The 24,772-nt window shown below is 60.5% G+C and overlaps 4 protein-coding genes across 5 annotated transcripts; 1 reads left to right on the forward strand and 3 right to left on the reverse strand.

Moving 5' to 3' along the window:
- The first annotated feature begins 1,261 nt into the window (after nucleotides 1–1,261).
- On the forward strand, nucleotides 1,262–7,981 carry RPS6KB2 (ribosomal protein S6 kinase B2). 2 transcript variants are annotated; one of them, XM_012757549.3, is made up of 15 exons: nucleotides 1,263–1,440; nucleotides 1,795–1,835; nucleotides 1,933–2,053; nucleotides 2,315–2,383; nucleotides 3,931–4,078; nucleotides 5,162–5,219; nucleotides 5,303–5,403; nucleotides 5,528–5,618; nucleotides 5,700–5,790; nucleotides 5,906–6,013; nucleotides 6,577–6,639; nucleotides 6,784–6,861; nucleotides 6,950–7,057; nucleotides 7,157–7,269; nucleotides 7,545–7,981. In XM_012757549.3, exons 1-15 carry the CDS (start codon nucleotides 1,363–1,365, stop codon nucleotides 7,732–7,734), a joined length of 1,458 nt encoding a protein of 485 aa, XP_012613003.1. In that variant the 5' UTR covers nucleotides 1,263–1,362; the 3' UTR covers nucleotides 7,735–7,981. The 2 variants fall into 2 exon arrangements, with proteins under 2 accessions (XP_075857789.1, XP_012613003.1); XM_076001674.1 differs by lacking the exon at nucleotides 7,157–7,269 and having other exon boundaries at nucleotides 1,262–1,440; nucleotides 7,545–7,718.
- A 103-nt stretch (nucleotides 7,982–8,084) lies between these two features.
- PTPRCAP (protein tyrosine phosphatase receptor type C associated protein) lies at nucleotides 8,085–10,211 on the reverse strand. The gene is made up of 2 exons (XM_012757553.3): nucleotides 10,107–10,211; nucleotides 8,085–8,906 (listed from the first exon to the last, which is right to left on the reverse strand). The coding sequence occupies exons 1-2, from the start codon at nucleotides 10,107–10,109 to the stop codon at nucleotides 8,301–8,303; spliced, it is 609 nt and encodes a 202-aa protein (XP_012613007.1). The 5' UTR covers nucleotides 10,110–10,211; the 3' UTR covers nucleotides 8,085–8,300.
- Nucleotides 10,212–10,591: 380 nt separating this feature from the next.
- CORO1B (coronin 1B) lies at nucleotides 10,592–15,860 on the reverse strand. Its single transcript, XM_012757550.2, has 11 exons — nucleotides 15,777–15,860; nucleotides 14,811–15,013; nucleotides 14,304–14,426; nucleotides 14,086–14,215; nucleotides 13,686–13,867; nucleotides 13,481–13,600; nucleotides 12,806–12,910; nucleotides 12,580–12,725; nucleotides 12,185–12,242; nucleotides 11,150–11,407; nucleotides 10,592–11,019 (listed from the first exon to the last, which is right to left on the reverse strand). Exons 2-11 carry the CDS (start codon nucleotides 15,009–15,011, stop codon nucleotides 10,894–10,896), a joined length of 1,449 nt encoding a protein of 482 aa, XP_012613004.1. The 5' UTR covers nucleotides 15,012–15,013; nucleotides 15,777–15,860; the 3' UTR covers nucleotides 10,592–10,893.
- Nucleotides 15,861–20,622: 4,762 nt separating this feature from the next.
- Nucleotides 20,623–22,879, reverse strand: GPR152 (G protein-coupled receptor 152). The gene has a single exon (XM_012757734.2). The coding sequence runs from the start codon at nucleotides 22,644–22,646 to the stop codon at nucleotides 21,372–21,374; it is 1,275 nt and encodes a 424-aa protein (XP_012613188.1). The 5' UTR covers nucleotides 22,647–22,879; the 3' UTR covers nucleotides 20,623–21,371.
- Between the last annotated feature and the right edge of the window lie 1,893 nt (nucleotides 22,880–24,772).

Raw genomic sequence — 24,772 nt, forward strand, 5'->3', positions numbered from 1 at the left:
TCTGGGACAGGTTCTCTTGACTGGACAATTCCTACCAGGCTCAACTAGATGGGCAGTAATGGACGGGGAGGGAGAGGTGGGTGGGGGACACCTGTAGCATCTGGAGCTAAGGGAAAACCACTCAACTGCCAGGCACCTGGGTTGAGCTTCGGCAGGGGCCTGCCCTACACCTACACCAGGACCCAGCCTGAGGATCTCCTTTGGTCTTTTAGTGGAATTACAACCAGAGGGCCACATCTAACCGGATAACCCTCCACTTGCCTGGAGACCTCTAAATTCTGTTCATCTGAGTTCATACCCAGCCTTCCCTGTGTAACTGGAATGCACATCTACACAGCCTCCAGCAATCAGTACTCACACCTAGTGCCTGGTCTGGCACAAATTTACCCCCACATAGTTCTGCCCAACAAGAATCCATGCCTAATCTAAATTCATAGATCAAGACTGGGCGTAGTGGTGTGCGCCTGTAGTCCCAGCTACTCAGGAGGCTGAGGCAGAAGGATCCCTTGAGCCCAGGAGTTCCAGGCTGCAGTGAGCTGATTGTACCACTGCACTCCAGCCTGGGCAACAGAGCAGCAGGGTCTTAAGAAAAAGGAAAAAAAAAATCACATACCAGGTTTGGTGGGTTCATTCATTCTTACAACAAAGTTTTATTAAGGGTGTATATCAGGCTGCTAAATTACTAAATATGCTTAAATTGACAAGCGAGCAAACTCGAGCAAAAGCCCATATTTACGGTCAGATAAATGAGCCCCAAACCCTTTAGAGCAGGCACCTGGCAACAGAGCCTGGCAGTGAGCTGCTCACCCAGCAAATACTCTCACCTACAGAGTCCTTGAGCCAGAGACACCTTAGGGAGACCTTGATGCAGCCGCCTCCTTTTCAGGAACGAACAGAGAGGAACGCGACCTGCCTCTGGTCACCCAGCCAGCCTGGCAGCGACACTCGGACAGGGCTGGGATTCACACCTTCAGGCACTCCCGACTCGGCCCCATCCAAACTCAAACTCTCTTTTTGGAGAAAGAAAGAAAGAAAAAAGAGAAACGTGCCGAAACTCTTCCTAGAGCCAAAATAGGCGCCCAGGTTGTGGTGCTAGGAAGACAAGAGAGTTCCGCCCAATGAGGTTCCGCAGACTGAAGGCTGGGCGCCCCGGGACTCCGGGACTACAACTCCCGACAGGCCCTGTGACGCCATCATTCCTCCCCGCCAGGCTAAGCGGCCTTCCGGAGGCGGAGCAAAGTCTCTTGCGTCAGAGGCGTGCGCGGCTGCTGTCGCAGAGTGATAACGTGTGCGTCAGGCTGGGACTGTCAGTCAGAGTGCGGCCGGGGTTCGGGCCGAGTGGCCCGCTGGGCCGGTGCCGCTATGGCGGCTGTGTTTGATCTGGACTTGGAGACGGAGGAAGGCAGCGAGGGCGAGGGAGAGCCGGAGTTCAGCCCCACGGTGAGTGGTCCTCCCCGGCGCGACTGGATCCCGGAGCTATCACCCAGCCAAGGCCAGAGTCGCGGCAGCCCCCACCCAGAGTGGGCTCCGACCCTTGCAGACCCCGATCCTTCTCAGATCCCGGCCTCTGTTAAGCTCTGACTCCACCCTCACCCCGACCTCTCTTGCAAGTCCCCAGCCCTTTCTCTTGGTTCTGCCTTTTCTTCGGCCCTCGGCCTCTTCTCACCAGCCCTTGCCTGTCCCCGGCCAGCTCCCATCCCTAACCCCTCCTCTTCTGGGACAAGCATTCAGCTTGCGGGGATGGGGAAGGTATCCTGGCACCTCCCTTGGCTCTTACTCTTCGGTTTCTCACAGGACGTGTGTTCCCTTTCCGAATTGAGGACTGCTGGCCTGGAGTGAGTGAGGGTCGTGTTGGGGGAGGGGGGGATGTAATGGGGAAGGGGACCTGGGAAGAGCTGGAGCCTTGCCGTCATTAACTTCTTGTGTCCACAGGCCTGTGGGACACTATGAGGAGGTGGAGCTGACTGAGACCAGCGTGAACCTGGGCCCTGAGCGCATTGGGCCCCACTGTTTTGAGCTGCTGAGTGTGTTGGGCAAGGGAGGCTATGGAAAGGTACTGGTGCTTCCTCTAGCCTGGAGGCAGCAAAGGATTCTCAAAACAAATTAGACTTGTAGATCAGCACAGCCTCTAATGAGATTCAGAGCTAGAAACATAGAAGAGGGTAGGGTAAATCCTTTTCAATTGGATTTGGAATCGTGACTGCCCCACCCTTGGTGGGGCAGTCTCTTGGTCCTAATGCCAAAGCTTCAGGGTGAGGCTTCTTGAAGATGGGATGTGGAGAGGGAAGTTGATCCTGTCTCCCCTGCCCTACAGGTGTTCCAAGTGCGAAAGGTACAAGGCACCAACTTGGGCAAAATATATGCCATGAAAGTCTTAAGGAAGGTGAGTCATTTATTCAACCAAAATACTGAGTGGTTGCCATTCCCAACATGCTGTGCCAGGCTTTGGGAAGATAGCAGTGAACACAACAAAAGAGACAGCCCTTGTCTTTGGCATCGGCTAGTTTATTGCCTGTTGTGATGTATATTGTTAATTGCCAAATGGGGGCAATTTTGCTTTCCAAGGAACAGTTAACAATGTCTGGACACATTTTTTTTTTTTTTTTGAGACAGAGTCTCACTCTGTTGCCCGGGCTAGAGTGCCCTGACGTCAGCCTAGCTCACAGCAACCTCAAACTCCTGGGCTCAAGCAATCCTTCTCCCTCAGCCTCCCGAGTAGCTGGGACTACAGGCATGCGCCACCATCTCAGGCTAAGTTTTTCTATATATTTTTAGTTGGCCAATTAATTTCTTTCTATTTTTTTTTTTTTTTTTTTTTGAGACAGAGTCTCGCTTGTTGCCCAGGCTAGAGTGAGTGCCGTGGCGTCAGCCTAGCTCACAGCAACCTCAAACTCCTGGGCTCAAGCAATCCTTCTGCCTCAGCCTCCGGAGTAGCTGGGACTACAGGCATGCGCCACCATGCCCGGCTAATTTTATATATATATACATTAGTTGGCCAATTAATTTCTTTGTATTTTTATAGTAGAGACGGGGTCTTGCTCTTGCTCAGGCTGGTTTCGAACTCCTGACCTCGAGCAATCCGCCCGCCTCAGCCTCCCAGAGTGCTAGGATTACAGGCGTGAGCCACCGCGCCCGGCTCTTTCTATTTTTAGTAGAGATGGAGTCTCACTCTTGCTCAGGCTGGTTTCGAACTCCTGACCTTGAGTGATCCACCTGCCTTCCAGAGTGCTAGGATTACAGGCGTGAGCCACCGTGCCCGGCCTGGACACATTTTTTTTTTTTTTTTTTTTTTTTTGAGACAGAGTCTCGCTTTGTTGTCCAGGCTAGAGTGAGTGCCGTGGCGTCAGCCTAGCTCACAGCAACCTCAAACTCCTGGGCTTGAGTGATCCTTCTGCCTCAGCCTCCCGAGTAGCTGGGACTACAGGCATGCGCCACCATGCCCGGCTAATTTTTTATATATATATCAGTTGGCCAATTAATTTCTTTCTATTTATAGTAGAGACGGGGTCTCGCTCTTGCTCAGGCTGGTTTTGAACTCCTGACCTTGAGCAATCCACCCGCCTCGGCCTCCCAAGAGCTAGGATTACAGGCGTGAGCCACAGCGCCCGGCCTGGACACATTTTTTGATTGTCAGGACTAGAGAGGGGAGTACTACTGGCATCCCATGAGTGGAGGCCAAGGATGCTGCTGGACATCCCACAATGCACAAGGCAGCCTCCCACCACAGAATATCTGGTCCAAGGTGTCTGCAGTATTGAAGTTGAGAAATCCTATGGTAGAGGATAAACCGGTTCCTGAAAAGGATGACTGCTGACAGCAGCACAATTATGGAGAAATACAATGGAGGGACAGAGGGTGGCAGAGGGTAATGGCTGGAGGGACTGAGGAGCTCCAGGTACCCCAGCTTCTAACTGATTCCTGCTCTTTTAGGCCAAAATTGTGCGCAACGCCAAGGACACAGCACACACACGGGCTGAGCGGAACATCCTAGAGTCAGTGAAGCATCCCTTCATTGTGGAACTGGCCTATGCCTTCCAGACTGGTGGCAAACTCTACCTCATCCTTGAGTGCCTCAGTGGTATGAGTGTGGGCCCAGCTAGGGGTATGGGTGGGGAGCCAGCACAGGAAGCCCTGGGAGCTCTGGGGGAAGCCCTGAGAGACTGGGTTGTGGAGGATGGCTGGGGGCTCCCACACCCACTCACCTCTCCGTCTGTCCATCCATCCCGTCATCCCATTCATTCATTCAGCAAACATCTGTCCAGCGCCTATCGTGTCCTTCACCTGTGTTGGGGGTGGATGGGAATGGCACGAGCTGATACGGAGGTCCAGAGGGCGGTTTGTCTGTTTCTGCTCCCCTCCATGTCCTGTTCCTTTTCCCTGTGTGCACTGTATCCAGTCAGGTCCCAGATCCAGCCAATCCACTTTCTGCAGTGGCTTCCATTCCCTCCACTCTCTCAGGGGGACCGGAGTCGGGTGGACAGCAGTTTCCTAACCGGCCTTGAGGCCTCTTGCTCACTGCCTCGTCCCCTCCGCTAATTGCTGGCGCTATCCTCCTAAAGCACGTGCTGCGCCCAGCACTTCTGCTCAGAGTCCCATGACTCTGTGACTGCCCGGATCAAGCCTAACTTCCCTGGCCTGCTGTCCCCCGTTCACCTTGAAGTGGTCCAGGCCTGCTTTTCTTGCCTACCTTGTCTGCACCAGATGAGCCCTGTGAGCTTCTGCCTCTGTGCTCCACATTCCCCCCACTCCATCTCAGCACCCCTTGAAGCCCACCGCACCTCACTTCCTCCGTTCTCTCGTGTTGGGATTCATTTTGTCTCCCTTGGCTCCCCGTGAGATGTTTCGGGTTAAGCTCTCAGAGCTGTTGTTGCAGCCTGGCGTATTAGAGCAGTTGTGTGCATGTCTGTCTCCCCAGTGACTGAGCGTCCTGAGGGCAATGGCTGGGTCTCTTCATCCTGTCCCCAGCTTCACCCAGCACAGGGCCAGGTTCCGAGTAGGCGTCGGTAGATGTTTGCTGAATTGAATTGAATCCCCACGGCAGCTCTGTGAGGCAGGTAGGGCAGGAATTATAAGCCCCACTTTTTCCAAGAAGAAACCGAGACTCAGAGAGCGCAAAGGGGCTTGGGCCCAGCACATGGCTGCTGACATGTTTGTGTTGCAGGTGGCGAACTCTTCACACATCTGGAGCGAGAAGGCATCTTCTTAGAAGATACAGCCTGGTGGGTGTTACTCTTGTCGCTCTCACAAGAGACGCCTGGTCCCAGCCCCACCCCCCACCTTCACCCTGTTCTGTCTCCCGCAGCTTCTACCTGGCCGAGATCACACTGGCCCTGGGCCATCTCCACTCCCAAGGCATAATCTACCGAGACCTCAAACCCGAGAACATCATGCTCAACAGCCAGGGTGCGCACGTGTGCACGTGCAGCTGCACATATGGGGTCTGCAATCTATCTGGAGGCTGAGGAGCCACCTGTATGGAGCCAGGGCCCTGACCTGGCACCCCTCCACCCCCAACATTCTTTCTTAGGCCACATCAAACTGACCGACTTTGGACTCTGCAAGGAGTCGATCCATGAGGGCGCTGTCACTCACACCTTCTGTGGCACCATTGAGTACATGTAAGTGACACCTGTCTGCTCCAGGGTTGGGAGGACAGCCAGAAAGGGCCTAGCCTGACTGACGGTTCTTCTGGTCCCCAGGGCCCCTGAGATCCTCGTGCGCAGTGGCCACAACCGGGCTGTGGACTGGTGGAGTCTGGGGGCCCTGATGTACGACATGCTCACTGGATCGGCAAGTCCTGCCTCCCTGGGGGGAGTGCGGGAGGGGTGGGAGGAGACCCCTTCCAGGGCAGGCACAGGGCTGGCAGGAGGCCTGCAAGGCTCCTCTCACCTTCTGCCTCCTCCAGCCACCCTTCACCGCAGAAAACCGGAAGAAAATCATGGATAAGATCATCAAGGGGAAGTTGGCGCTGCCCGCCTACCTCACCGCAGATGCCCGGGATCTTGTCAAAAAGGTGGGGCTCCCTCCTGCCCAGGGTCATGTCCACATTTCTGCTCCCGGGCTCTACTGGCCACCCTGCATGCATGCCTGCGCCTCTCCCAGCTGTGGGGCAGTTGGTGCCACCCCTGCCTGTGTAATTTGCCTGTGGCAGTGAAAGGAGCCCTTGCTTTGGGGTCCAAGACTCTGAGCTCAGGCCTCAGCTCTGACTCAGAGCAGCCTGCCCTGGACCAGTCCCTAGTCTAAGAGCCGGTCAGCAGAATGTCCATGATGAGCTGGCCGCTCTGCCTTCAGAGAGGCGAGTGTTGGAGGTGCAGTGGGGGAGGCCAGGCACTCGTCCAGGTTTGGAGTTGGCTCCAGCTCCTCACTGAAGCCCCTGGGTCAGTGCGGGGACCAGGGGCCTTTTTGCAAAGGCTTCATGGAGAACACTTCCTTGGTCCAAACCTTGAAAGTCCTGGGGGGCGTCAGGAGGTGAGGGCCGTATCTGGAGGCACCACCCCCCTCTCACCTTGCCCCACCCCTGCTGGCCTTGGGACACGCACCTCCCCCAGGCCCTCACCCTCTGCCCTGGTCCCACAGTTCCTGAAGCGGAATCCCAGCCAGCGGATTGGGGGTGGCCCAGGGGACGCTGCTGATGTGCAGGTGGGTCTGGGACAGCCACCAGGGGCAGGGCTGTCTCCAAGGGTGACTGGGTACAGGGGGCAGGGCCTTAGGGCAGAGCAGGTTACTAAAGGAGCCGAGCGGGGCCAACTTTTGGTAGGTTTGGGGGGCATTCTCTATCCACAGAGACACCCCTTCTTCCGGCACGTGAATTGGGATGACCTCCTTGCCCGCCGTGTGGACCCCCCTTTCAGGCCCTGTCTGGTGAGTGGCAGCCCCATTGGCCCAGTGGTGGGTAGAGGACCCACATCTCCGATGCCCCTGACCGCTCCCCACTCGGGTCCGCCCGCAGCAGTCAGAGGAGGACGTGAGCCAGTTTGATACCCGCTTCACACGGCAGACGCCCGTGGACAGTCCGGACGACACGGCCCTCAGTGAGAGCGCCGACCAGGCCTTCCTGGTGAGGGCACGGGGACCTGGGGCTCGCGAGGACCAGGGCAGGGGTTGTGGCCGGGGAGTGGCAGACACCAAGCGTCACCGGGCCCTGCCTCTCCCCCAGGGCTTCACGTACGTGGCGCCCTCCGTTCTGGACAGCATCAAGGAGGGCTTCTCTTTCCAGCCCAAGCTGCGCTCCCCCCGGCGCCTCAACAGCAGCCCCCGGACCCCTCTAAGGTGCCGAGGGGAGGGACGGCAGTGTGTGGCTGGGGCAGGGGCCCCACCGGGCGGGTGGCCAGCTCTAGCCTTGGGCTTCCTTGGCCAAGTCTCTTAACCAGTGTCAGCTTCGGTGCCTTGTCTGCACGTTGTGGCCAGGACTGCCTGGATGGGACTTGGTGGACCCCACAGCCGGTGCAGCCCGGAGGATGGGAGAGTCTGTCCTCCCTGATCCGGTGCCAGCCGGCCCTGGCAGGGCGTAGGAGGCTCTGACTCTACCTTGGTTTCCCCTGCAGCCCCCTCAAGTTCTCCCCCTTTGAGGGGTTCCGGCCCAGCCCCGGCCCGCCAGAGCCCATGGAGCCACCTCTACCTCCATTGCTGCCGCCACCGCCGCCGCCACCACCCTCGAGCACTGCCCCGCTCCCCATCCGTCCCCCCTCAGGGACCAAGAAGTCCAAGCGGGGCCGTGCGCGCCCCGGGCGCTAGAATCGGTGGGCATGAGCAGCTGTTGGGGCCCCTCCCTGCAGGCCGTGCAGGCAGCAGGACTCGGGCCGTTCCACAGACCTCGGGTGTCTGTGGGTGGAGAGCGAGTGCGTGTCTTTGCGGGCGTGGCCAGGCCCCTGAATCATGGTTATGGAGGGCTACAGGCTGCGACTGCTGGAGCAAGGGCTCCGCTGCCCCCCAGGCCCCATACAGCTGTGCCTGTGGGGAATTAAAGGACTGAATCATGGCACTGACCTGGCTCTTTGGCTGGACTCCTGGGGGCAGGACTGGGCAGGCGCCTGCCAGGAGGAGCCCCTGCTTAGGACGAGGGGGTCGCTACAGGACCACAGGACCACAGGGCTGGAGGCTTTTATTTCAAGTGGCTGCCCAGCGCCTGTGAGGACAGGTGGCCTTCCTGTAAAGGGGCAGAGTGTATAGACTTGGGGACTGGTGAGGGGTGACAGTCTGAGGAGTGCCATGTGGGGTAGGGACTGTGGCCAGCATTGGCAGCTTGGGAAGCAGAGGCACCGTGAGTGGCCACGACAGGGCTGGGGCACCAAGACAGGCTCCTATAGTGCAGTGACATGGAGGCCCTGGCCCCCGGCTGCCCCAGCGCTGTCGTCCCAGGCCGCGCTGCCAGCAAAGGCGTGCAGGTCACTCAGCAGGGCCTCGGCACTGCCCCCTGAGCCCGCCGGCCCCAGGGAGCTGAGGCCTGGGCCCCCCTCCGTGTCACTGTCAGGTGTTTCCTCAGCCTGCTCGGGGCCCGCTGCCTCTCCGCTCTGCCGCTTGCCTTCTCTGGGTCCAGCCTCCCGGCCACCGTCTGAGATGTAGTCGTCCTCCAGATCCTGCTCGTCCTCCTGCCGCTCTGGGTCGTCGTCTGGTGAACCCAGCTCAGTCCGGGCCTGAAGCCAGCGGCCCGGGGGGCTGGCCCAGAGCAGGCGGCAGGTGCGGCCCCACAGCGCAGCGCCCAGGCGGGCTGGGTGGTAGTAGCCCCCTGAGTCGCGGCTGAGGCGGCGCCAGGCCAGAGCCAGGCCTGTGACCAGCAGCAGCAGCAGCAGCAGCAACAGGACGACCGTGACGGAGCTGGAGCCCACACTGTCCTCGGCGCCACCACCGGAGCCCAGGGCCCCTGGCAGGGCCAGCAGTGTCCCAAGCCCTAGGGCGCAGGGCAGAGCCTGTGGGAGATAGGCAGGGGCTTGTCACCTGGGGTGGAGGCCCAATAGGGGGCAGGCCATGTGACCTAGAACGCTTGACTTTCCTCTCTTAGTGGGTCCTCTTAGGCAAAACAGGGACAGTGAAGCAGAGAAGCCCACATCCTTATTTGGCAACCAGGCCCTGGCCCTGTGAGATCAGCCCCCCGCTCCTCCAACCCCTCCTGCCGCACTGGAGCCTTCGCGCTGGCTCTTCCCTCTGCCCGGAAGGCCCCAGTCCCTGGTGGCCGCTCTCAGCCGCTCGCTTTGGCTCAAGCAGTACCTAAGTGAGGCCTAACCTGACCTGTTACCACTCTGTTACCGCGGCCCACCCACCCGGCACTGTGCACCGCCAACCCGCTGGACTTCTCCCATGACCCCGACCACAGGAGACGGTGTTACTGATTTGTTTTGTTTATCGTTGTCTGGTCTCCCCAGCCTGAATAAGCTGCAGGAAGATGGGGATTTTTTTAGGTCAAACACAAAAAAACGATACCTGGCACATGGAAGGTGCTCAGTAAATACGGGTTGAATGTGCCTGCGTGGGCGGGGCGGGGACAGGGATGGAAGGCAGGAGACCGCAGCCTGGCTCTCCTGAAGGCTGGGAGGGTGGGGCCCAGACTAATGCGGAGACCACTGCTCACCTGCTTGGCCAGGTCCCAGGATGGGGGTCCCTGAGGCCCCTCTTTTCCCTCCCAGCCACGGGGCTGCCCCAGCTGAAGGGTTTCCGTTCTACTCCCTGTCCCTGAGGGCCCCAGGCGTGCAGGGCTAGGGGCTGTGGGAGGCGGGTGCAGCTGCCAGAGGAAGTCTGCGGTTGGAACATGCTAGGTGGGGGGTGTCGTGGGGGGCAGGGTGCTAAGGTACAACCCAGCCTCCCCCCACCATGCTCTCTGCCCGGCTCCAGGGGTGCCAGTTCCCTTTCACAAGAGGAGCAGCTGAGGGCCATCCAGGACTCTTGAAGGGGCTGCCAGGCCCAGAGCAGGGCACTGGGTGTCATACCCTGAGTCCCAGTGAACCCAATGCCGAGGTGAGGAAGAAGGTCTGGTGTCTGCCCCACGTTTGTCCTAGGCCCCATCTCTGCCCCAAGGCCCCAGCAGGGGGTTCCTTCCTCCGCTTCCAGGGCCCAGACACTCCAACCCTGACCTGTGGCCCCTGCCCCAAGAACCCAGGGCCTCCAGTACTTACCATCAGTCCACCGGCCCCTTCTCACTGGCACCCACCTCCAGCTCTGGCTGTGCTGAGCGAGAAGTGAGCTCTCAGCGCTCAACTGCAGCTAGGGGTGACCTGGCGCTTCCGCTTCCTGCCCACAGCACCCCACCCACTCCTCCGCGCTGCAGGACCCCAGACAGGGCCTTGGCCTCTCAGGACCCCCCCCCCCCCCCCCGATCCACGCCAAGTCCTCACAGGTCTCTCTGGATGCGGCTGGGGCTGCGGGTCCTGTGACCAGGCCTCCAAGGAGAGAATCTGAGTACCCAGCTCAAAGCATGACACAACCTTGGATGTGTCCACAGGTCTGCCTCAGTTTCCCTGCCTGACAGAATTCAGAACAGCAGTGTCTGTGGAGCTGCTCATGGTCCCTGGACCTTTCTCAAGCCTGAGTCCTGCAACACTGTCTGTCCCCAGGTGTCCAGACTCTCCCCAGCCCCCTGCAGCAGCAGGCCACGCCAAGCCTGGTTTTTAGAAAGAATTTTATTTGGAATGAAAATAAAATTTTCCCTCCCTGGGAAGGGAGCAGAGGGTAGGCAGGGGTGGGGGAGATGGTCCCTCAGAGGACAAGCGTGCTTGCCTTGGTACAAAAATCCTCCACGGTAATGAGAGCCAGGTGTGGCTCCAGCCTGGGCCAGGGAGGTCAAGTGTGACCTGGCCCCTGAGCTGCCTCAGAGACCTCGGGCAACCCGCCCAGCGTGACCTGCTGCAGAAGCAGAGTGAGAGGGAGGAGGAAGAGGTGGAGGTGGTGTCTCCGGGCGGTGGCCTACGCATCGCCGTTCTCCAGGCGGCCGAGCTGCTCCTCCAGGCGGCCGATGCGCTCCCCCTGCGCCTTGACCAGCGCCCGCAGCTCCCGCAGCTCCTGCATCACCTCCTCCAGCTTCCCGGCCTCCTGCAGGGACGCGGGGCGGTCAAGGGCAGGCAGGAGCCCGAGGCCTGGACATGGGCGGCGAGTGTCCAGACACGGTGGACCGGACGACACCTGGGGCCGCCCCACACCACCCCTGGCTGGGGGCACCTACCCTGGCTCCGGCAAGGCCGCTGCTGCTGGGGGCAGTGTCAGCAAAGGTGGCAGGCGACGTGGGGGCCCCGGCGGGCCGGCTGTCGGATAGCACGTTGCGCCGGCTGACCTTCAGGTCGCGCTGCTTGCTGGGCACGTAGGCCTCCCGGAGCGAGATGAGGATGGGCGCGGCATCCCGCCCGCTCACCCACTCCTCAGCCTCCAAGGCTGCCTCGGGCCCAGCTGTGTCGGGGTACAGGTCGTCCTGGAAGAGGTCCGACTGGCAAAGGGCAAGGGAGGTCAGAACCAGCTGGGGCCGCCATCAGGGTCCTCGTCTGAACCCAGGGTGGCCACCTCCTCATCACTCTCTGGCCTCCAGGCTTGCACTTTGTCAACCTATCCTCTCACGGCCTGGCTCCAAGTGACCTTTCTAATGCTTAAATCTGTCCTTTCACTTCCCTTCTGGACAGTTCCCTCTGAAGCCTGCCCCAGCCTTCCTGAGCAGGGCCCCGTCACCACCCTCCTCTATGAGCCACAGGGGCCAGCTGTGTGGCTTTGTGGGCTTCTGGGGGCCATATTTGTGGGCCGTGGATGGTGAGCTCCCAGGGCAGGCCCTGTCAGCCTCGTGCCCAGCGCTGCTCCCTGAGATGTGCCCGGCATCTGAACAGAGCACTCGGCAGCCGCTGGCTGGAGGGGAGTGGAGTGTGGCTGTGGCTCGTGGCTGGGAATCTGAGGCCAGGTCGCCTCGTCGTGGGAGTCTTACTGTAGCCAGACTTACTGTAGTCTTACTGTAGTCCCACTCTCCATTGCCCCTGCCGCACCCTTCACCTGGCCTACCCCCAAATGGATGGCACCACCTGGCCCTGCTCAGTCCTGCCGCCTTCGGGAAGACCTCTGGGGCTGCCACTGCCCCCTTAATCGAGGGGCCCATGTCCCATGGCTCACCCTGTCTCATCCCACTTGCCACACCTGGTATGGCCCCATTCACAGGTCACACCCCCGTCACCTCGGGTCTGTTAAAGAAGGGAGCAGGTAGGAGGGGACCAGGTGGCCTCACCTTTCTTGGCACAGTCATGACGATGGGCTCACACTTGCGCTCATGCAGTTTGTAGAACCTGCGAAAAGGGGAGGAGCCACGGGTGGGATCCCCATCAGTTCTCCGGGCTTCCCCTGCCCTCCACTTCCGGTCCCCACCCCAGACCCCCCCATGGGCTGACCTCTGAGACCCCCAGACCCTGCCCTAGGCTGCCCTGCCCACTGCCAAAAGGGGTCCTTCCTACAGGCTGACCCCTGGCCAATGGCCCGCCCGTGGCACATTCTGCTCCTGAGCAGCATCTGACCTCTCACCTTGGGTGCCTGTGGCCTGGCTCCTGTCCCCCAGGCAGACCCACCCCTGGCCAAGTTCCCTAACTGAGCCCCACCCACAGATGGCTGCCTCTGTGGCCCTCTTACCGGGCAATCTCGCACTTGCTGACGTCCAGGCCCCTCTTGGGCATGCTGCCCATGCCCCGCTGCGGCTCCTTGCTGGTGAACGTGTTCAGGAAGTGGACGTAGGGGGGCTCGTCCGTGATCTCAAAGTACCGGATGCTGGAGTCGCCCTGTGGGGGCAGGGGGCTCAGCACTCGGGCATCCGTCTCCCAAGCCCCCGCCAGTGCTGCCCTGCCCTGCCCTGCCCTACCTTGCCGCAGACGTAGACCACGCTCGTGTCAGGGTCGTAGAAGGGCAGCAGGGCCCCGTTGCTCGAGTCCAGCTCCTGCAGGGCCATGGGCTCCTCAAGGTTTTCCTGGTACGGTGGGGGCAGTCAGGCCAAGCAGAACCTCCTCCGACCCAAACCCCCCACCAGGCTTAGCCAGTCACATGCAACACGGTGTCCCCACCAGGCCCTCCTGGCTCCTCCCTACTCCCAGGACTCCACTTCCCCAGCCTCCTCCAGGCCTCGAGACTACTCCTAGGCCGCTGAGCAAGTGCTGAGAAATTCCCAAGACGGGGTGCCAGGCAGCACCAGCCTGTGTCAAAGGGGCCCTGGAGGTCACCGTGCAGACACCCTGGGACAGAGTGTGTTAGGGAAGGGCTGGGGAGGCTGGAGAAGGGACCCCCGCACAGGCCTCGATGGGCAGCTGGTGGTCCAGGCAAGCAAAGGGGGACGCGCCTTCCAGTGGGCAGGAAGGACGTGGCAGAGACGCGGGGGCAGTGGGCGAGCAGGGGGCAGGAAAGAAAGGGCTGGCAAGGTCCAAGGTCCTGAGAGCCTCAAGTGCCAGGAAGAGAACGTGGGAACCACAGGCCTCTCTAGGGTGACACCTGCCCGCCTGGCCCAGGTGGGGCCCAAGTCTCAAGCCTGCCCACGGCCACTCACTGGGTCCCAGAGTGCCAGCTGCCGCTCGCTCATCCGGCTGAAGCCTGTGGTGAACACCTTGCCATCTGCCAGGAAGATGGCCCGCATGGGCCGGGCCCCCTCGTGAGCCTTCTCTCGCTCCTGCGGGAGGACAGGCTGATCAGCACACGCCCCAGTCAAGCCCTCTGCCTGTCCACAGCCATCCTTGCCCCCTGGGGCCACGTACTGCCACCAGGGTGCCCCTGCGCGGGTCGATGACGCGCACGCTCTTGTCCTTGCACGCTGAGCAGAAGAGGCTGCCATTGCGGTTCCAGCTGACGTTGTAGATGAGGTCAGGGTGCAGGGTGTCCAGGCGGTACAGCTCCTCCGCCGTGCCCACGTTCCAGATGAGTACCACGTTGTCACAGCCTGGCAGGTGGGGGGCTGTCAGCTCAGGCCCAGGTGGGCGGCAGGGGACCACTGGCTCACCAGGCCCACTTTACCCAACCCGCGGGACCGGCCTGGTTCTCCCCACCTCTGAGGGCCTCAGCTTCCCCATCGGTGAGATGGGCCTGGGAGAGGCTGTTGGGATGTTTCAGAGACGTGTGCGGAGAGGGACGCGGGAGCGGGGCGGGGGCGGTGCAGACCTGCACTCAGCAGCACATTGCGGGCTGTCGGGTGCCAGGTGACAATGCCTACTCGTTTGGTGTGTCCCTCCAGCACCACCACTGGCTCTGTCAGTGGGGAGACCAGCCCGTTCTCTGGGATCTGCCACACCTGTGGCGGAGACAGGGACGCTGGGCTGAGTCCTCTGCACGCACCTGCTGCATGCGACCTTGAGCCGCACCCGCGACCCTGGCCTCACCATGACCGTGCAGTCCTCTGAGCCGCTGGCGATGACTTCGTCGTTGTGAGGACACCAGTCAATGTCCAGGACAGGTCCCGTGTGCCCACACACTGTTGGGTAGGCCTTGTCAATGCGGCCAGTCTAAGGGCATGAAGGGACAGTCAGGAGGGACCCAAGACCTCAGCTCCATCCCTCCCAGAGCCTTAGTCTTGCGCTCCACTGGAAGCTCCCGTGCAGGGAGCTGCAGAGTGGGAATGGTGCACTTGGCCTGGCTCACAGGTGGCCCAGATGTGTCTGTGCCCCAACCACCAGGTGAGCAAGAAACGTCTGTTGCCCCTAACCCTGACTTCACAGCAATAAACCACTTTTGCCCCCTGTGCTCATGTCTGTTGGACAGTGAATCTGGACTCTGATACCTGCCCAGGGGGGAGAAATGGGCAACATTACAGGTGTCAGGTGTGCAGACAGACACAGTAGGTGTGGCCGAGGTGTCTCCAGTCCCTCCCCAGCCCTAACTCGGCCCACCTTGCTTAGCGGGAGCACCAGGAAGGCACCCCCGCCACTGGCCTCCACAATCACCGCCAGGAACTTGGGGTTGACTGCACAGAAGGTGCTGTCCCAGGTAACACGGGACACTCGAATGTCTTCATAGCACTGGTCATTCTTGACCGGCTGCCCGAACACATGCCGGAATTTGCTCTGCCGTACCACTTTGCGGAAAGACATGTCTGCAGGACAGAGAGACTTGGATCAGCTTGGCCCATCCCAACAAGCTCCCCAAGGCTGCGTGCAGGGAAGTGGGGAGGATGCAACTGGGAGCATGGTCATTGTAACCTGCTGGGGCCTCAGTTTCCCAGTTACAGAGTGAGGTCACAGGTGCAGAGCCTGGGTGCCTCCCTCAGGTGGTGATCTGCAGGAGTAAATGCACTGCGCCCTGCACCTGGCCACAGCTGAGTCCGGAAGGGCTTTACAGGACTCTACCCAGGCCCTTCCCTGGCTCTGGTATGTGTGTGGGGAGCGAGAAGTGGCAGGCGGGGAAGCTTGAGAAAGCTTAGCTCTTCTGCAGGTCCAGCCAGCTCCGAGCAGCCTCTTTCCTTCCCGGGGATTTGGAGCCTGGGTAATGGGGAGGAAGGAGAGAGGAGGCAGGGTCTCCCCATGGTGGGGCTGAGGTAGGCCCCAGTTCTGAGTCCCAGAGAACGTGCAGGGAGCTGCAGAGAGCTCCGGCCTGGCCCAGGGGGGCTGGCACGGCCGGGCGGGGGTCGGGACGCAGCTGCCAGCCTCGGAGCATCCCAGAGCTGCCCCGGAGGAGGATCCACAGTGAACCAGGAGCCCAGCTGCCAGGGGCCCAGGCCCAGCAGAGGAGCGGCGGGCGGCCAAGGGGCGCTGGGACTAAGTGGGGTGCAGTGGAGGGGAGGGCTCCTCGGACCCGCGACCCCCCCTCGAGCCCCCGCGGCCCCGCCCAGCCCCCTGCCCCGGCCCCGCCGCGCTCACCGGGGGCGCCGGGGGCTGCGGCACCAGCCTCGGGCGGCTCCGGATCCCGGCCTCTGGGAAGCAGGAAGCGGGAATCAGGAAGTGACAGAGGAGCCGGGAGCGGGGGCGGGGGCGGGGCGGGGCGGGGCGGGGGCGGGGCCGGGTCACGCGCGGAGGGGGGGGCGGGGCGGGGCCTACCGCGCGCGCCGCCGGGCCGCAGACCCCGGCCCCTCCGCGTCCTGCGCGGCGTTGCGGCGTCTGCCGGCGTCGCCCGCAGTGGGCGACGCTGCGCCCTCCCGCCCCCGACCCGAGCGCTCTTGCTCCCGAGTGTGGCGTCTGCACCGACGGCGGATATGTTTACGCGCCTCTTTCTAAGTTATAAAAGTTCATGCTTTTGGTTAACAATGCAGATAAAACGGCGGTGTTTTAAGCAGCGAGTGGAAGGCCCAGGCGTCCCGCCCTCCGCGACAAGCCCCCGGGGTCCTGCCGGCCCGTCTTAGTGCGCGTCCGAATGGCGCCGCCGCCCACAGATCCCTCGCGCGCGCGCGGTGCTTCCTTTCCTCCACCTCTCCCGCAGGCCCGAGGTGGTCGGTCCACAGCTTCTCCGTCCTCCAGCCAGCTCCTGTGGCAGGGAGCCCAGCCTGGCCCCAGATCCACCCCGGCCCGCCCCACCCTGGGGGACGGGGGTGTCCCTCTCCCTTGGGCGGCGGTTCTGGGGCCCTGGGTACTGCCCAAAGAGGCGCAGGAGAAGAGTGGGGAGGAGAAAAGTCAAAGGAGCCTGTCTCTGGTGTTAGGAAGCCCGCACTGTGTGTCCGAGGGTGGCCTGGGGCTTGCACCCATCTCAATTCCTTCACCACTGGCTCGGAGAGGTGAGGTGGCTGCGTGAGGTCACCCAGCCAGATCTGATCCCCGTGGGTTTGGCTCCAAAGTCCTTGCTTTTCCCACTGCTCCACACGCGCGCCCGAGGCTGGAGTGTGAGGAAGTGGAAGCGGGAAGGCAGCTCCACTGACCCCAGGCAACGCCCAGAGGGGCTGTCACTCTCCTACTGTCAGCCCTGCCTCTGACTCCTCATGGCCCCACTTGAAGTAAAATCCACAGCTCCCCATCCCTCCACTCCTCACCCCTGCCTCCCTGCCTGTTTGCCCCCTACCCCTTTATCACCTACCCCTGTCTTCTCCCTGCATGTGCCCCAGTGACACTGACCCCCTGTCCACTTTCAATCCCACCCCAGGGCCGGTGCACTTCCTGTTCCCTCCATCTGGATGCTCCTCCCCCAGATCTTAGAAAGGCTCCATCCCTCATTCCTCTAGGTGTCTACTCACCTCCTCCCCTACTCACCTCCTCTACTCACCTCACCAGCCCTCCCTGACCACCCCTCTCACCCAGCCACCCTCTCTTTTTTTTTTTTTTTGAGACAGAGTCTCGCTTTGTTGCCCAGGCTAGAGTGCCGTGGCGTCAGCCTAGCTCACAGCAACCTCAAACTCCTGGGCTCAAGCGATCCTGCTGCCTCAGCCTCCCGAGTAGCTGGGACTACAGGCATGCGCCACCATGCCCAGCTAATTTTTTCTATATATATTAGTTGTGCAATTAATTTCTTTCTATTTATAGTAGAGACAGGGTCTTGCTCTTGCTCAGGTTGGTTTCCAACTACTGAACTCAAACTATCCGCCCGACTAGGCCTCCCAGAGAGCTAGGATTACAGGCGTGAGCCACCACGCCCGGCCTTATCCAGCCACTCTCTGGCCCTTCCTTGTTCCCACTGCATTATTCTTTTTTTTTTTTTTTTTTTTTTTTTTGAGACAGAGTCTCACTCTGTTGCCCGGGCTAGAGTGAGTGCCATGGCGTCAGCCTAGCTCACAGCAACCTCAAACTCCTGGGCTCAAGCGATCCTCCTGCCTCAGCCTCCCGAGTAGCTGGGACTACAGGCATGCATCACCATGCCCGGCTAATTTTTTCTATATATATATATTAGTTGGCCAATTAATTTCTTTCTATTTATAGTAAAGACAGGGTCTCGCTCTTGCTCAGGCTGGTTTCGAACTCCTGACCTTGAGCAATCCGCCCACCTCAGCCTTCCAGAGAGCTAGGATTACAGGCGTGAGCCACCACGCCTGGCCCACTGCATTATTCTTAATCACCACCTGATGGGACATCACAGGTGATGTTACATTGTGTGCTGATTTGCTGTCTGCTTCCTATCTGCCCTGGGACCCTGTCCTGCTTCCCACTGTATTCCCCGCACCTAGAACAAGACCTAGCACGTGGGTGGGACCAAGTAACGTGTGCTGAATGAATGCACGAACAGCAGCCCCACATGCTGGATTGAAAGATGTTCATAATCACAACTCACAATCTCACAATCGCGCCGGTCCGGTGAAGGAGAGGGAGGGTACCTGTCACCCAGAGAGGGAGGGGGTCTCCCAGAGGGCAACGGGAGCCCAGCCCCCTGGGGTGTGTTAGGGGTGAGGTGGGGGCTGTGGAATGTCTTGGGGGTGAGCCCTCTTTCATAGCCATTTTCTCTAACACAAAACCCTCCTCTGTGGGCCACCAGAACTCCTCTTTATCCTGCAAAACCCTTTTTTTTTTTTTTTTTTTTTTTGAGACAGAGTCTCACTCTGTTGCCCAGGCTAGAGTGAGTGCTGTGGCGTCAGCCTGGCTCACAGCAACCTCAGTCTCCGGGGCTCAGTGATCCTACTGCCTCAGCCTCCCGAGTAGCTGGGACTACAGGCATGAGCCACCATGCCCAGCTAATTTTTTGTATATATATTTTTTAGTTGGTCAATTAATTTATTTCTATTTTTGGTAGAGACGGGGTCTCGCTCAGGCTGGTTTCGAACTCCTGACCTTGAGCAATCCGCCCGCCTCGGCCTCCCAAAGTGCTAGGATTATAGGCGTGAGCCACCACGCCCGGCCATATCCTGCAAAACCCTTCAGGCATTGTTCTTTTTTCTGGATAGAAATGACCCATCCTGGGTGGAAGTGGGGCTGTTCCACTGGAGTGTGGGCCAGAATTGAAGGCAGGTCCTGAGGTTTTAGTCCCTGATGTGCCTGCCATGCTGAAAAGGCTTGGGCAGCTCTGCCCAGAGAAAGGGACGGGGCACAGAAGTCCAGGCCCTGTGCTCAGAGTGTGCACTTGGGCAGGGTGGGGAGGGAGAAAGCTGATCTTGTGGAGAAGGGGGCAGTGCGGTGGGGGGACAATACCCGGTGGGCAGATGACCTGCTACATGGGCTGTGGCCTGTGGCTCAGTATTGGTCGCAGGCCTGAGGGGGGCTGGGGTGCCCACTGGTGTAATGGAATCAATGGCCAACAGTTACTGAGCTCTCACTCTGTGCCAGGCGGGGATCCAAGCACTTCACGGAGCCCGAGGCACCATTATTGTGATCCTCATCTTACAGGTGAGGAAACAGAGGCCAAGAGTTTTGTTGACGGTCACATGTGACTTGTGGAGCCAGGATTCAAACAGCCCCGGAGGGGCCCCAGAGTGCACATGCCTAACCTCACCCATGTGTCTCCAAACTGGAAGGCTGGCCAGAAACCTAGCAAGTGCTCAATAAATATCTGTTGGGTGAGTAAATTCAACAAGTTCCCAGAGAGTTCCAGAAATCTTTCTCCCACCTGCCCCAGTGCCCACAATTCCAACACTAAGAAAGGCTATGATTGTGTTTCTAGCATCGCCCCTGCTACACCCGTGCACTTCCCATCCCCCGGCTCAGAACTGCCAGCCCCCCAAGGAGAACACTGTCCCCATTTTACAGAGGAGAAACTGAGGCTGAGAGTGAGCTAGGCATCAGAACCCAGATGTGACTGCCCCACTCCAGGCAGCCTGCACAGCTTGCTTCCTTTCTTTTTTTTTTTTTTTTGAGACAGAGTCTCGCTTTGTTGTCTAGGCTAGAGTGAGTGCCGTGGCGTCAGCCTAGCTCACAGCAACCTCAAACTCCTGGGCTCAAGTGATCCTACTGCCTCAGCCTCCCGAGTAGCTGGGACTACAGGCATGTGCCACCATGCCCGGCTAATTTTTTATATATATATATATCAGTTGGCCAATTAATTTCTTTGTATTTATAGTAGAGACGGGGGTCTCACTCTTGCTCAGGCTGGTTTTGAACTCCTGAACTCGAGCAATCCGCCCGCCTCGGCCTCCCAGAGAGTTAGGATTACAGGCGTGAGCCACCGCGCCCGGCCTTGCTTCCTTTCTGAAATGCAAGCCTCCCTGGGAAGGGTGGCACATAGAACATCGCTGTCACTGACACCTGCTGGCAAGGGCCCCTCTCGGTTGCTGGAGGTCACGATGCTGAGCTAGTGGGAATGGGAGGGCGAAGAGCGGGAAGGGGCCTGGCTTTGGAACACTGGGGCTTGGGAGAAAGCTGGGTGCGGTGGGTCCCAGGAGGGTGACGGGTGTGAAAAGGGAAGCGGGCTGGGTGGAAAGGCAGACCTTTAGCACTTCCTAGATTTTTCTGCAGTGTCTGCAGCCTGAGAGGGGAAAGCTGCTTCTGCCCTAGAGATGCTGTGTGGCCCCCCAGGAGCCTTTGTCCTTTTGGGAACCCAGAGCTCTCTGTGCTTGGACGGCCTCCCACCTGTGCCCTCGGGCACTCTGTCCCTGAGCCCCCAGACAGTCTTTGTGCAGCCCCCCATGGGGGGCTGAGGGCCAGGGGGTGCTAGTTGCACCCTTAAATGGAGTCAAATTTTAAAGTCCCCCCTCCCAAGGCACAGAGGCTGCCCCCTGCTCTCTCAGAACACCTGGGTGTCCCCAGCACAGACTGGTCACCGCATCCCAGATGCTCAGGCCAGGTGGTCACCCTCCCACCTGCCTCCCCCCATCCATCCCTGTAGGCCAGTGAAGGAAAAGAACATCTGGTCACTGAGCCCCTACTGTGCGCCAGGCTCTGGTTGGGCACCTCACACACTTTCTCATTTAATCCTCACAAGAGCGGATGACATGGGAGCTCCGAAGGTGAAGTAGCTTGTCCAGAGTCACTCAGCTGGGACATGGCAGAGTGGGGTCTGAATCCAGGCCAGAGAGCTCTTGCCTCTTCTGCTGCTGCCTTGCTGAGGGAGGTCCAGCCTCACTGGTGGAGAGGGCTTGGCCATGCCAGGCCAGCTGTGGGCCACTAGGGCCTCAGGCTCCTGCTTGGAGCTGCTGGCTTCTGGAAGCCTCTCTTGTCTGCAGGGACTATTATGTTAGGCATCCTTGTGTCCAGGCTGAAGGACAGGACAGGCAGGAAGAGAGGGAGGGAAGGGTCAAAGGGAAGTCAGACAAAACCCAGGGAAAGTGCCTCCTGCTATCTTCCTCCAGAGGACCGAGGCCCAGGGGACCTGTCAGTGGGGTCTGGGGGTGGTGGAGGATGCCATTAGCTGTGGCCCAGGGGGCTGCTGGGCAACGGTGTGTGACAGGGGTGACGGTGGAAGAGCTTGGTGGGACGGGGCAGGGGACGCTCCCAGCAGACAATCTGAGGCTCTGGGCTGCTGGCCTCACCTCCCCAAAGCCCTTCCAGGCTCAAGGGACTCCGTGGGGTTTTCCAGGGTGACATTCCCCACGGCTACCATCTCTCGGACCGACTAGCTCCTGTCTCACCCTGGCTCTTCCACTGCCCTGGTGGCCCGGGCTTTCCGGACCCTCACGTGGGGCCGGCGCCGGGGGCCGCCTCCGGTGGGGCACCGCTGGGGCCTCCTCCCTCCGAGGCAGGAGGGGTGTCTGGGTTCTCAGGGGCCCCTGGGGCAGGATCTGAGGATGGGGCAGGGGCGGCCTCGTCACAGGGACTGGGGGCTGAGTTGGCAGTGGGCCCAGGGACCTGGGCCTCAGCACCCGGCCGTGGCTGGGCCGTGGGGTGCGGCTGAGGCGGGGCCACAGCTGTCGGTGGCCCTGGCAGAGTCGGAGCCTCAGGGTCCACTGGGGTCTGCGGCTCGGCCGGCCGGAAGCTGCCCGGCTGCTGCTCACAGAGGGCCGCGGCAAAGGAGGAGAGCACGGTGCGCAGCAGGGCCCGGAGGTCGGCGCTGGCCATGAGGCAGAGGAAGGGACTGAGGCAGCTGTTGAGCAGGATCAGGTAGTCAGAGTAGACCAGGGCCTCCCAGAGCAGGTAGCCGGGGTAGACGTCCCACAGGAAGGCCAGGTAGAGCAGCTGCGCCAGCTGGTAGGGCAGGCGCAGGACCACGTAGGCCGAGAGGATGGTCTTGGCCACGCGGGCGAAGCCCTGGCTGGCTGCGGGCCGGGGCTGGCGGCGGCAGCGGGCCCGGCAGGCCGCGGCCTGGGTGAGCACGTGGCAGGCGAGGAGCAGGAGGAAAGGCAGGAAGCCGCCCAGGATTTCAAGCATCCGCAGCGGCAGCTCCTCGCTGTCCCAGAAGTCCAGGCAGATGACCAGGTCGTACCACCAGACGGCGGCCTCGGGGAACACCAGCCAGGGCACGCTGAAGAGCGTGGCCAGCACCCAGACCCCAGAGCAGACCCAGAGGGGCAGGCGGGCCGGGCGGTGCCCAGGGTACCAGCGTGGGCACAGCGCCAGCAGGCAGCGGTCCAGGCTGAGGGCGGCCAGCAGGAAGAGGCCGGAGGAGTAGGACACACCCCACAGGAAGTAGTAGAAGCGGCAGGCGGCTGTCCCCAGCGGCCAGTGCCCTCCGTGCTGGATCTCCAGGATCTGGAAGACTGCAGCCGCCAGGAACAAGAAGTCAGAGAGGGCCAGACTGAGCAGGAGCAGGGCCAGCCGTGTGCCCGCCCCGTGCCGGGCCTGGGAGCCGGCCATCCACGCCATTAGCCCGTTGGCTGGCAGTCCCAGGAGCAACAGGGCCACCAGGAAGACTGTGTCCCAGCCACCCTGGGGGTAGTAGTCCTCATCATCGAGCTCTGTGCGGGGCCTGTGGCCAGTGGCACCCACGTTGGCTTCCATAACAGTGTCCATTGGGGGTCCCCAGAGTACTGCTGGACATGGAGTGGCTGCCTGGGGAGTCAACAATTGTGTGAATGACCGAGTGTGACGGAGAGGTTGGGACCAGCGTGGGCAACACAGCGAGACTCCATCTCTACGAAAAATCAGCCAGACGTGGCGGCGCACACCTGTAGTCCCAGATACTTGGGAGGCTGAGGTGGGAGGATTGCTCGAGCCCAGGAGTCGGAGGCTGAAGTGAGCTATGATGACACCACTGCACTCTAGCCTGGGGGACAGAGTGAGACCCTGTCTCTAAAAAAAAGAAAAAATGAGAGAGAGAGTTGTGCATCTCCAGGCAAGTCACGGGTCACTGTCCCTCTCCCGGGCCATCATCCTCACGTTTTGGGTACTTGGTCTACAGCAGGGACTTTGAACAGACGACCTGCTGTCCTCACGCAACCCATTTCATAGATGAGGAGAGGAAGGTTCAGAGAATCAGTCACTTGCCCAAGGTCACAGGTAACGAGGGGGAGCCCAGGACTCAAGCCCAGACTTACTCTTTCTGACAGTATGGAGTCCCAGTGTGTCCAACTGGACCAAACCAGAGACTCTCAAACTTCCTATTAAAGCTATTGAACCTTGTCTTTAAATGAAGTATGACAGGGGCTCCTGTGCGGACTAGAGCAGTGCTCGGACGAGAGGAGCAAGAGCGATGCCCTAAGGCTCCAGGGCATACAGTTTGAAAACTACTTGGTCAGCTCATCTCAAGACCCCTTTATGCCTCATATCCTGTGGTTCAAGTGTTTAAAATTCCAAGATGGGGGCCGGGCGCGGTGGCTCACGCCTGTAATCCTAGCACTCTGGGAGGCCCAGGAGGGCAGATCGTTTGAGCTCAAGAGTTCGAGACCAGCCTGAGCAAAAGCGGGACCCTGTCTCTACTAAAAAAAAAAAAAAAAAAAAAAAAAAAGAAAGAAATTATCTGGACAAATAAAAATATATAGGAGAAATTAGCCGGGCATGGTGGCGCATGCCTGTAGTCCCAGCTACTCGGGAGGCTGAGGCAGGAGGATCGCTTGAGCCCAGGAGTTTGAGGTTGCTGTGAGCGAGGCTGACGCCACGGCACTCACTCTAGCCCGGGCAACAGAGTGAGACTCTGTCTCAAAAAACAATTCCAAGATGGAAGGGCTCTGGGTCCCACAGGCTCGTGGGCACCTGCGGGTGAACAGAGAGGCAGGTGGTAGGAGCCCCCACCACATGCATCCCATAGCTCAGGCGGGAAGTGGCCTCCATTTGTCTCCCGGAGCTGCTCAATAGAGAAGGGGACAGGGGCTCTGCAGTGTGAAGGGGTGAGGTGGGCTGGGGAGCACCCAACCCTGGGGCCCCAAGAGGCCCACCCTCCGCACCTCCCTTCCCCAGCTGGTGGAGGGAAGGAGTTTCCCGCTGAGGATGGAGAAAGGCCTGGTGGTGCAGCTGGGGGAGGGACGACATGCCCCTGACGGCCACTTGGCTTTAGCCTGGTGGCCTCCCCCAGCCCAGGGCCCTGCCTCAGGCTGACCCTGCTCTGCAAGCTTAGTCCCCATTGGATCAGAGCCCTGGGCACCCCCACCCCAGGCCCCACCAGCGAGGCCCCACTTACCTGTGAGGCCAGGCCGGTGGCGGTGGCAGGAGGAGCGGGGCGGGCCTGCCTGCCTGGCGGTCCAGCTGTCCACACGGCCCCTCGCTGGGGCCTGCTGCATGGCGCCCGGCGGCACTAAGGCGGCGGGCAGGAAACCCAAGCTGAGAGGACATCAATCATTCATGGGGCTGCTCGCCGGGAAACCCTAACCCCGGCCCAGCAGGGCCAAGTGATCAGGCAGACCCCCCAGCCCTGTCAGGGCCAGATGCCTGAACCCCCTCCTCGCCCTGGGCCCCTCCAGCCCAGCACAGGCTCAAGGATCCCCAGGGGCCACCTCCTCTGACATCACCCCCTGCCCTCAGTCTGGCATTGGAGGCCTCTGTGATCTGGCCTCTCTTCCTCAATTTCACTTGCTCTGGCCAGGATGTCACCCCACGGGGGGCCCCAGTAGGTGACTCGTCCTTCCCCCTTCCCAGCCTTTGCCCACATGCTTCCTCCTGCCTGAAATGCCCTCCCTGGCCCCCGCTCTGCTTGGCTGGTCCTC

Source organism: Microcebus murinus, chromosome 4 (assembly GCF_040939455.1).
Source record: "Microcebus murinus isolate Inina chromosome 4, M.murinus_Inina_mat1.0, whole genome shotgun sequence".
NCBI classification, from domain to species: domain Eukaryota; kingdom Metazoa; phylum Chordata; class Mammalia; order Primates; family Cheirogaleidae; genus Microcebus; species Microcebus murinus.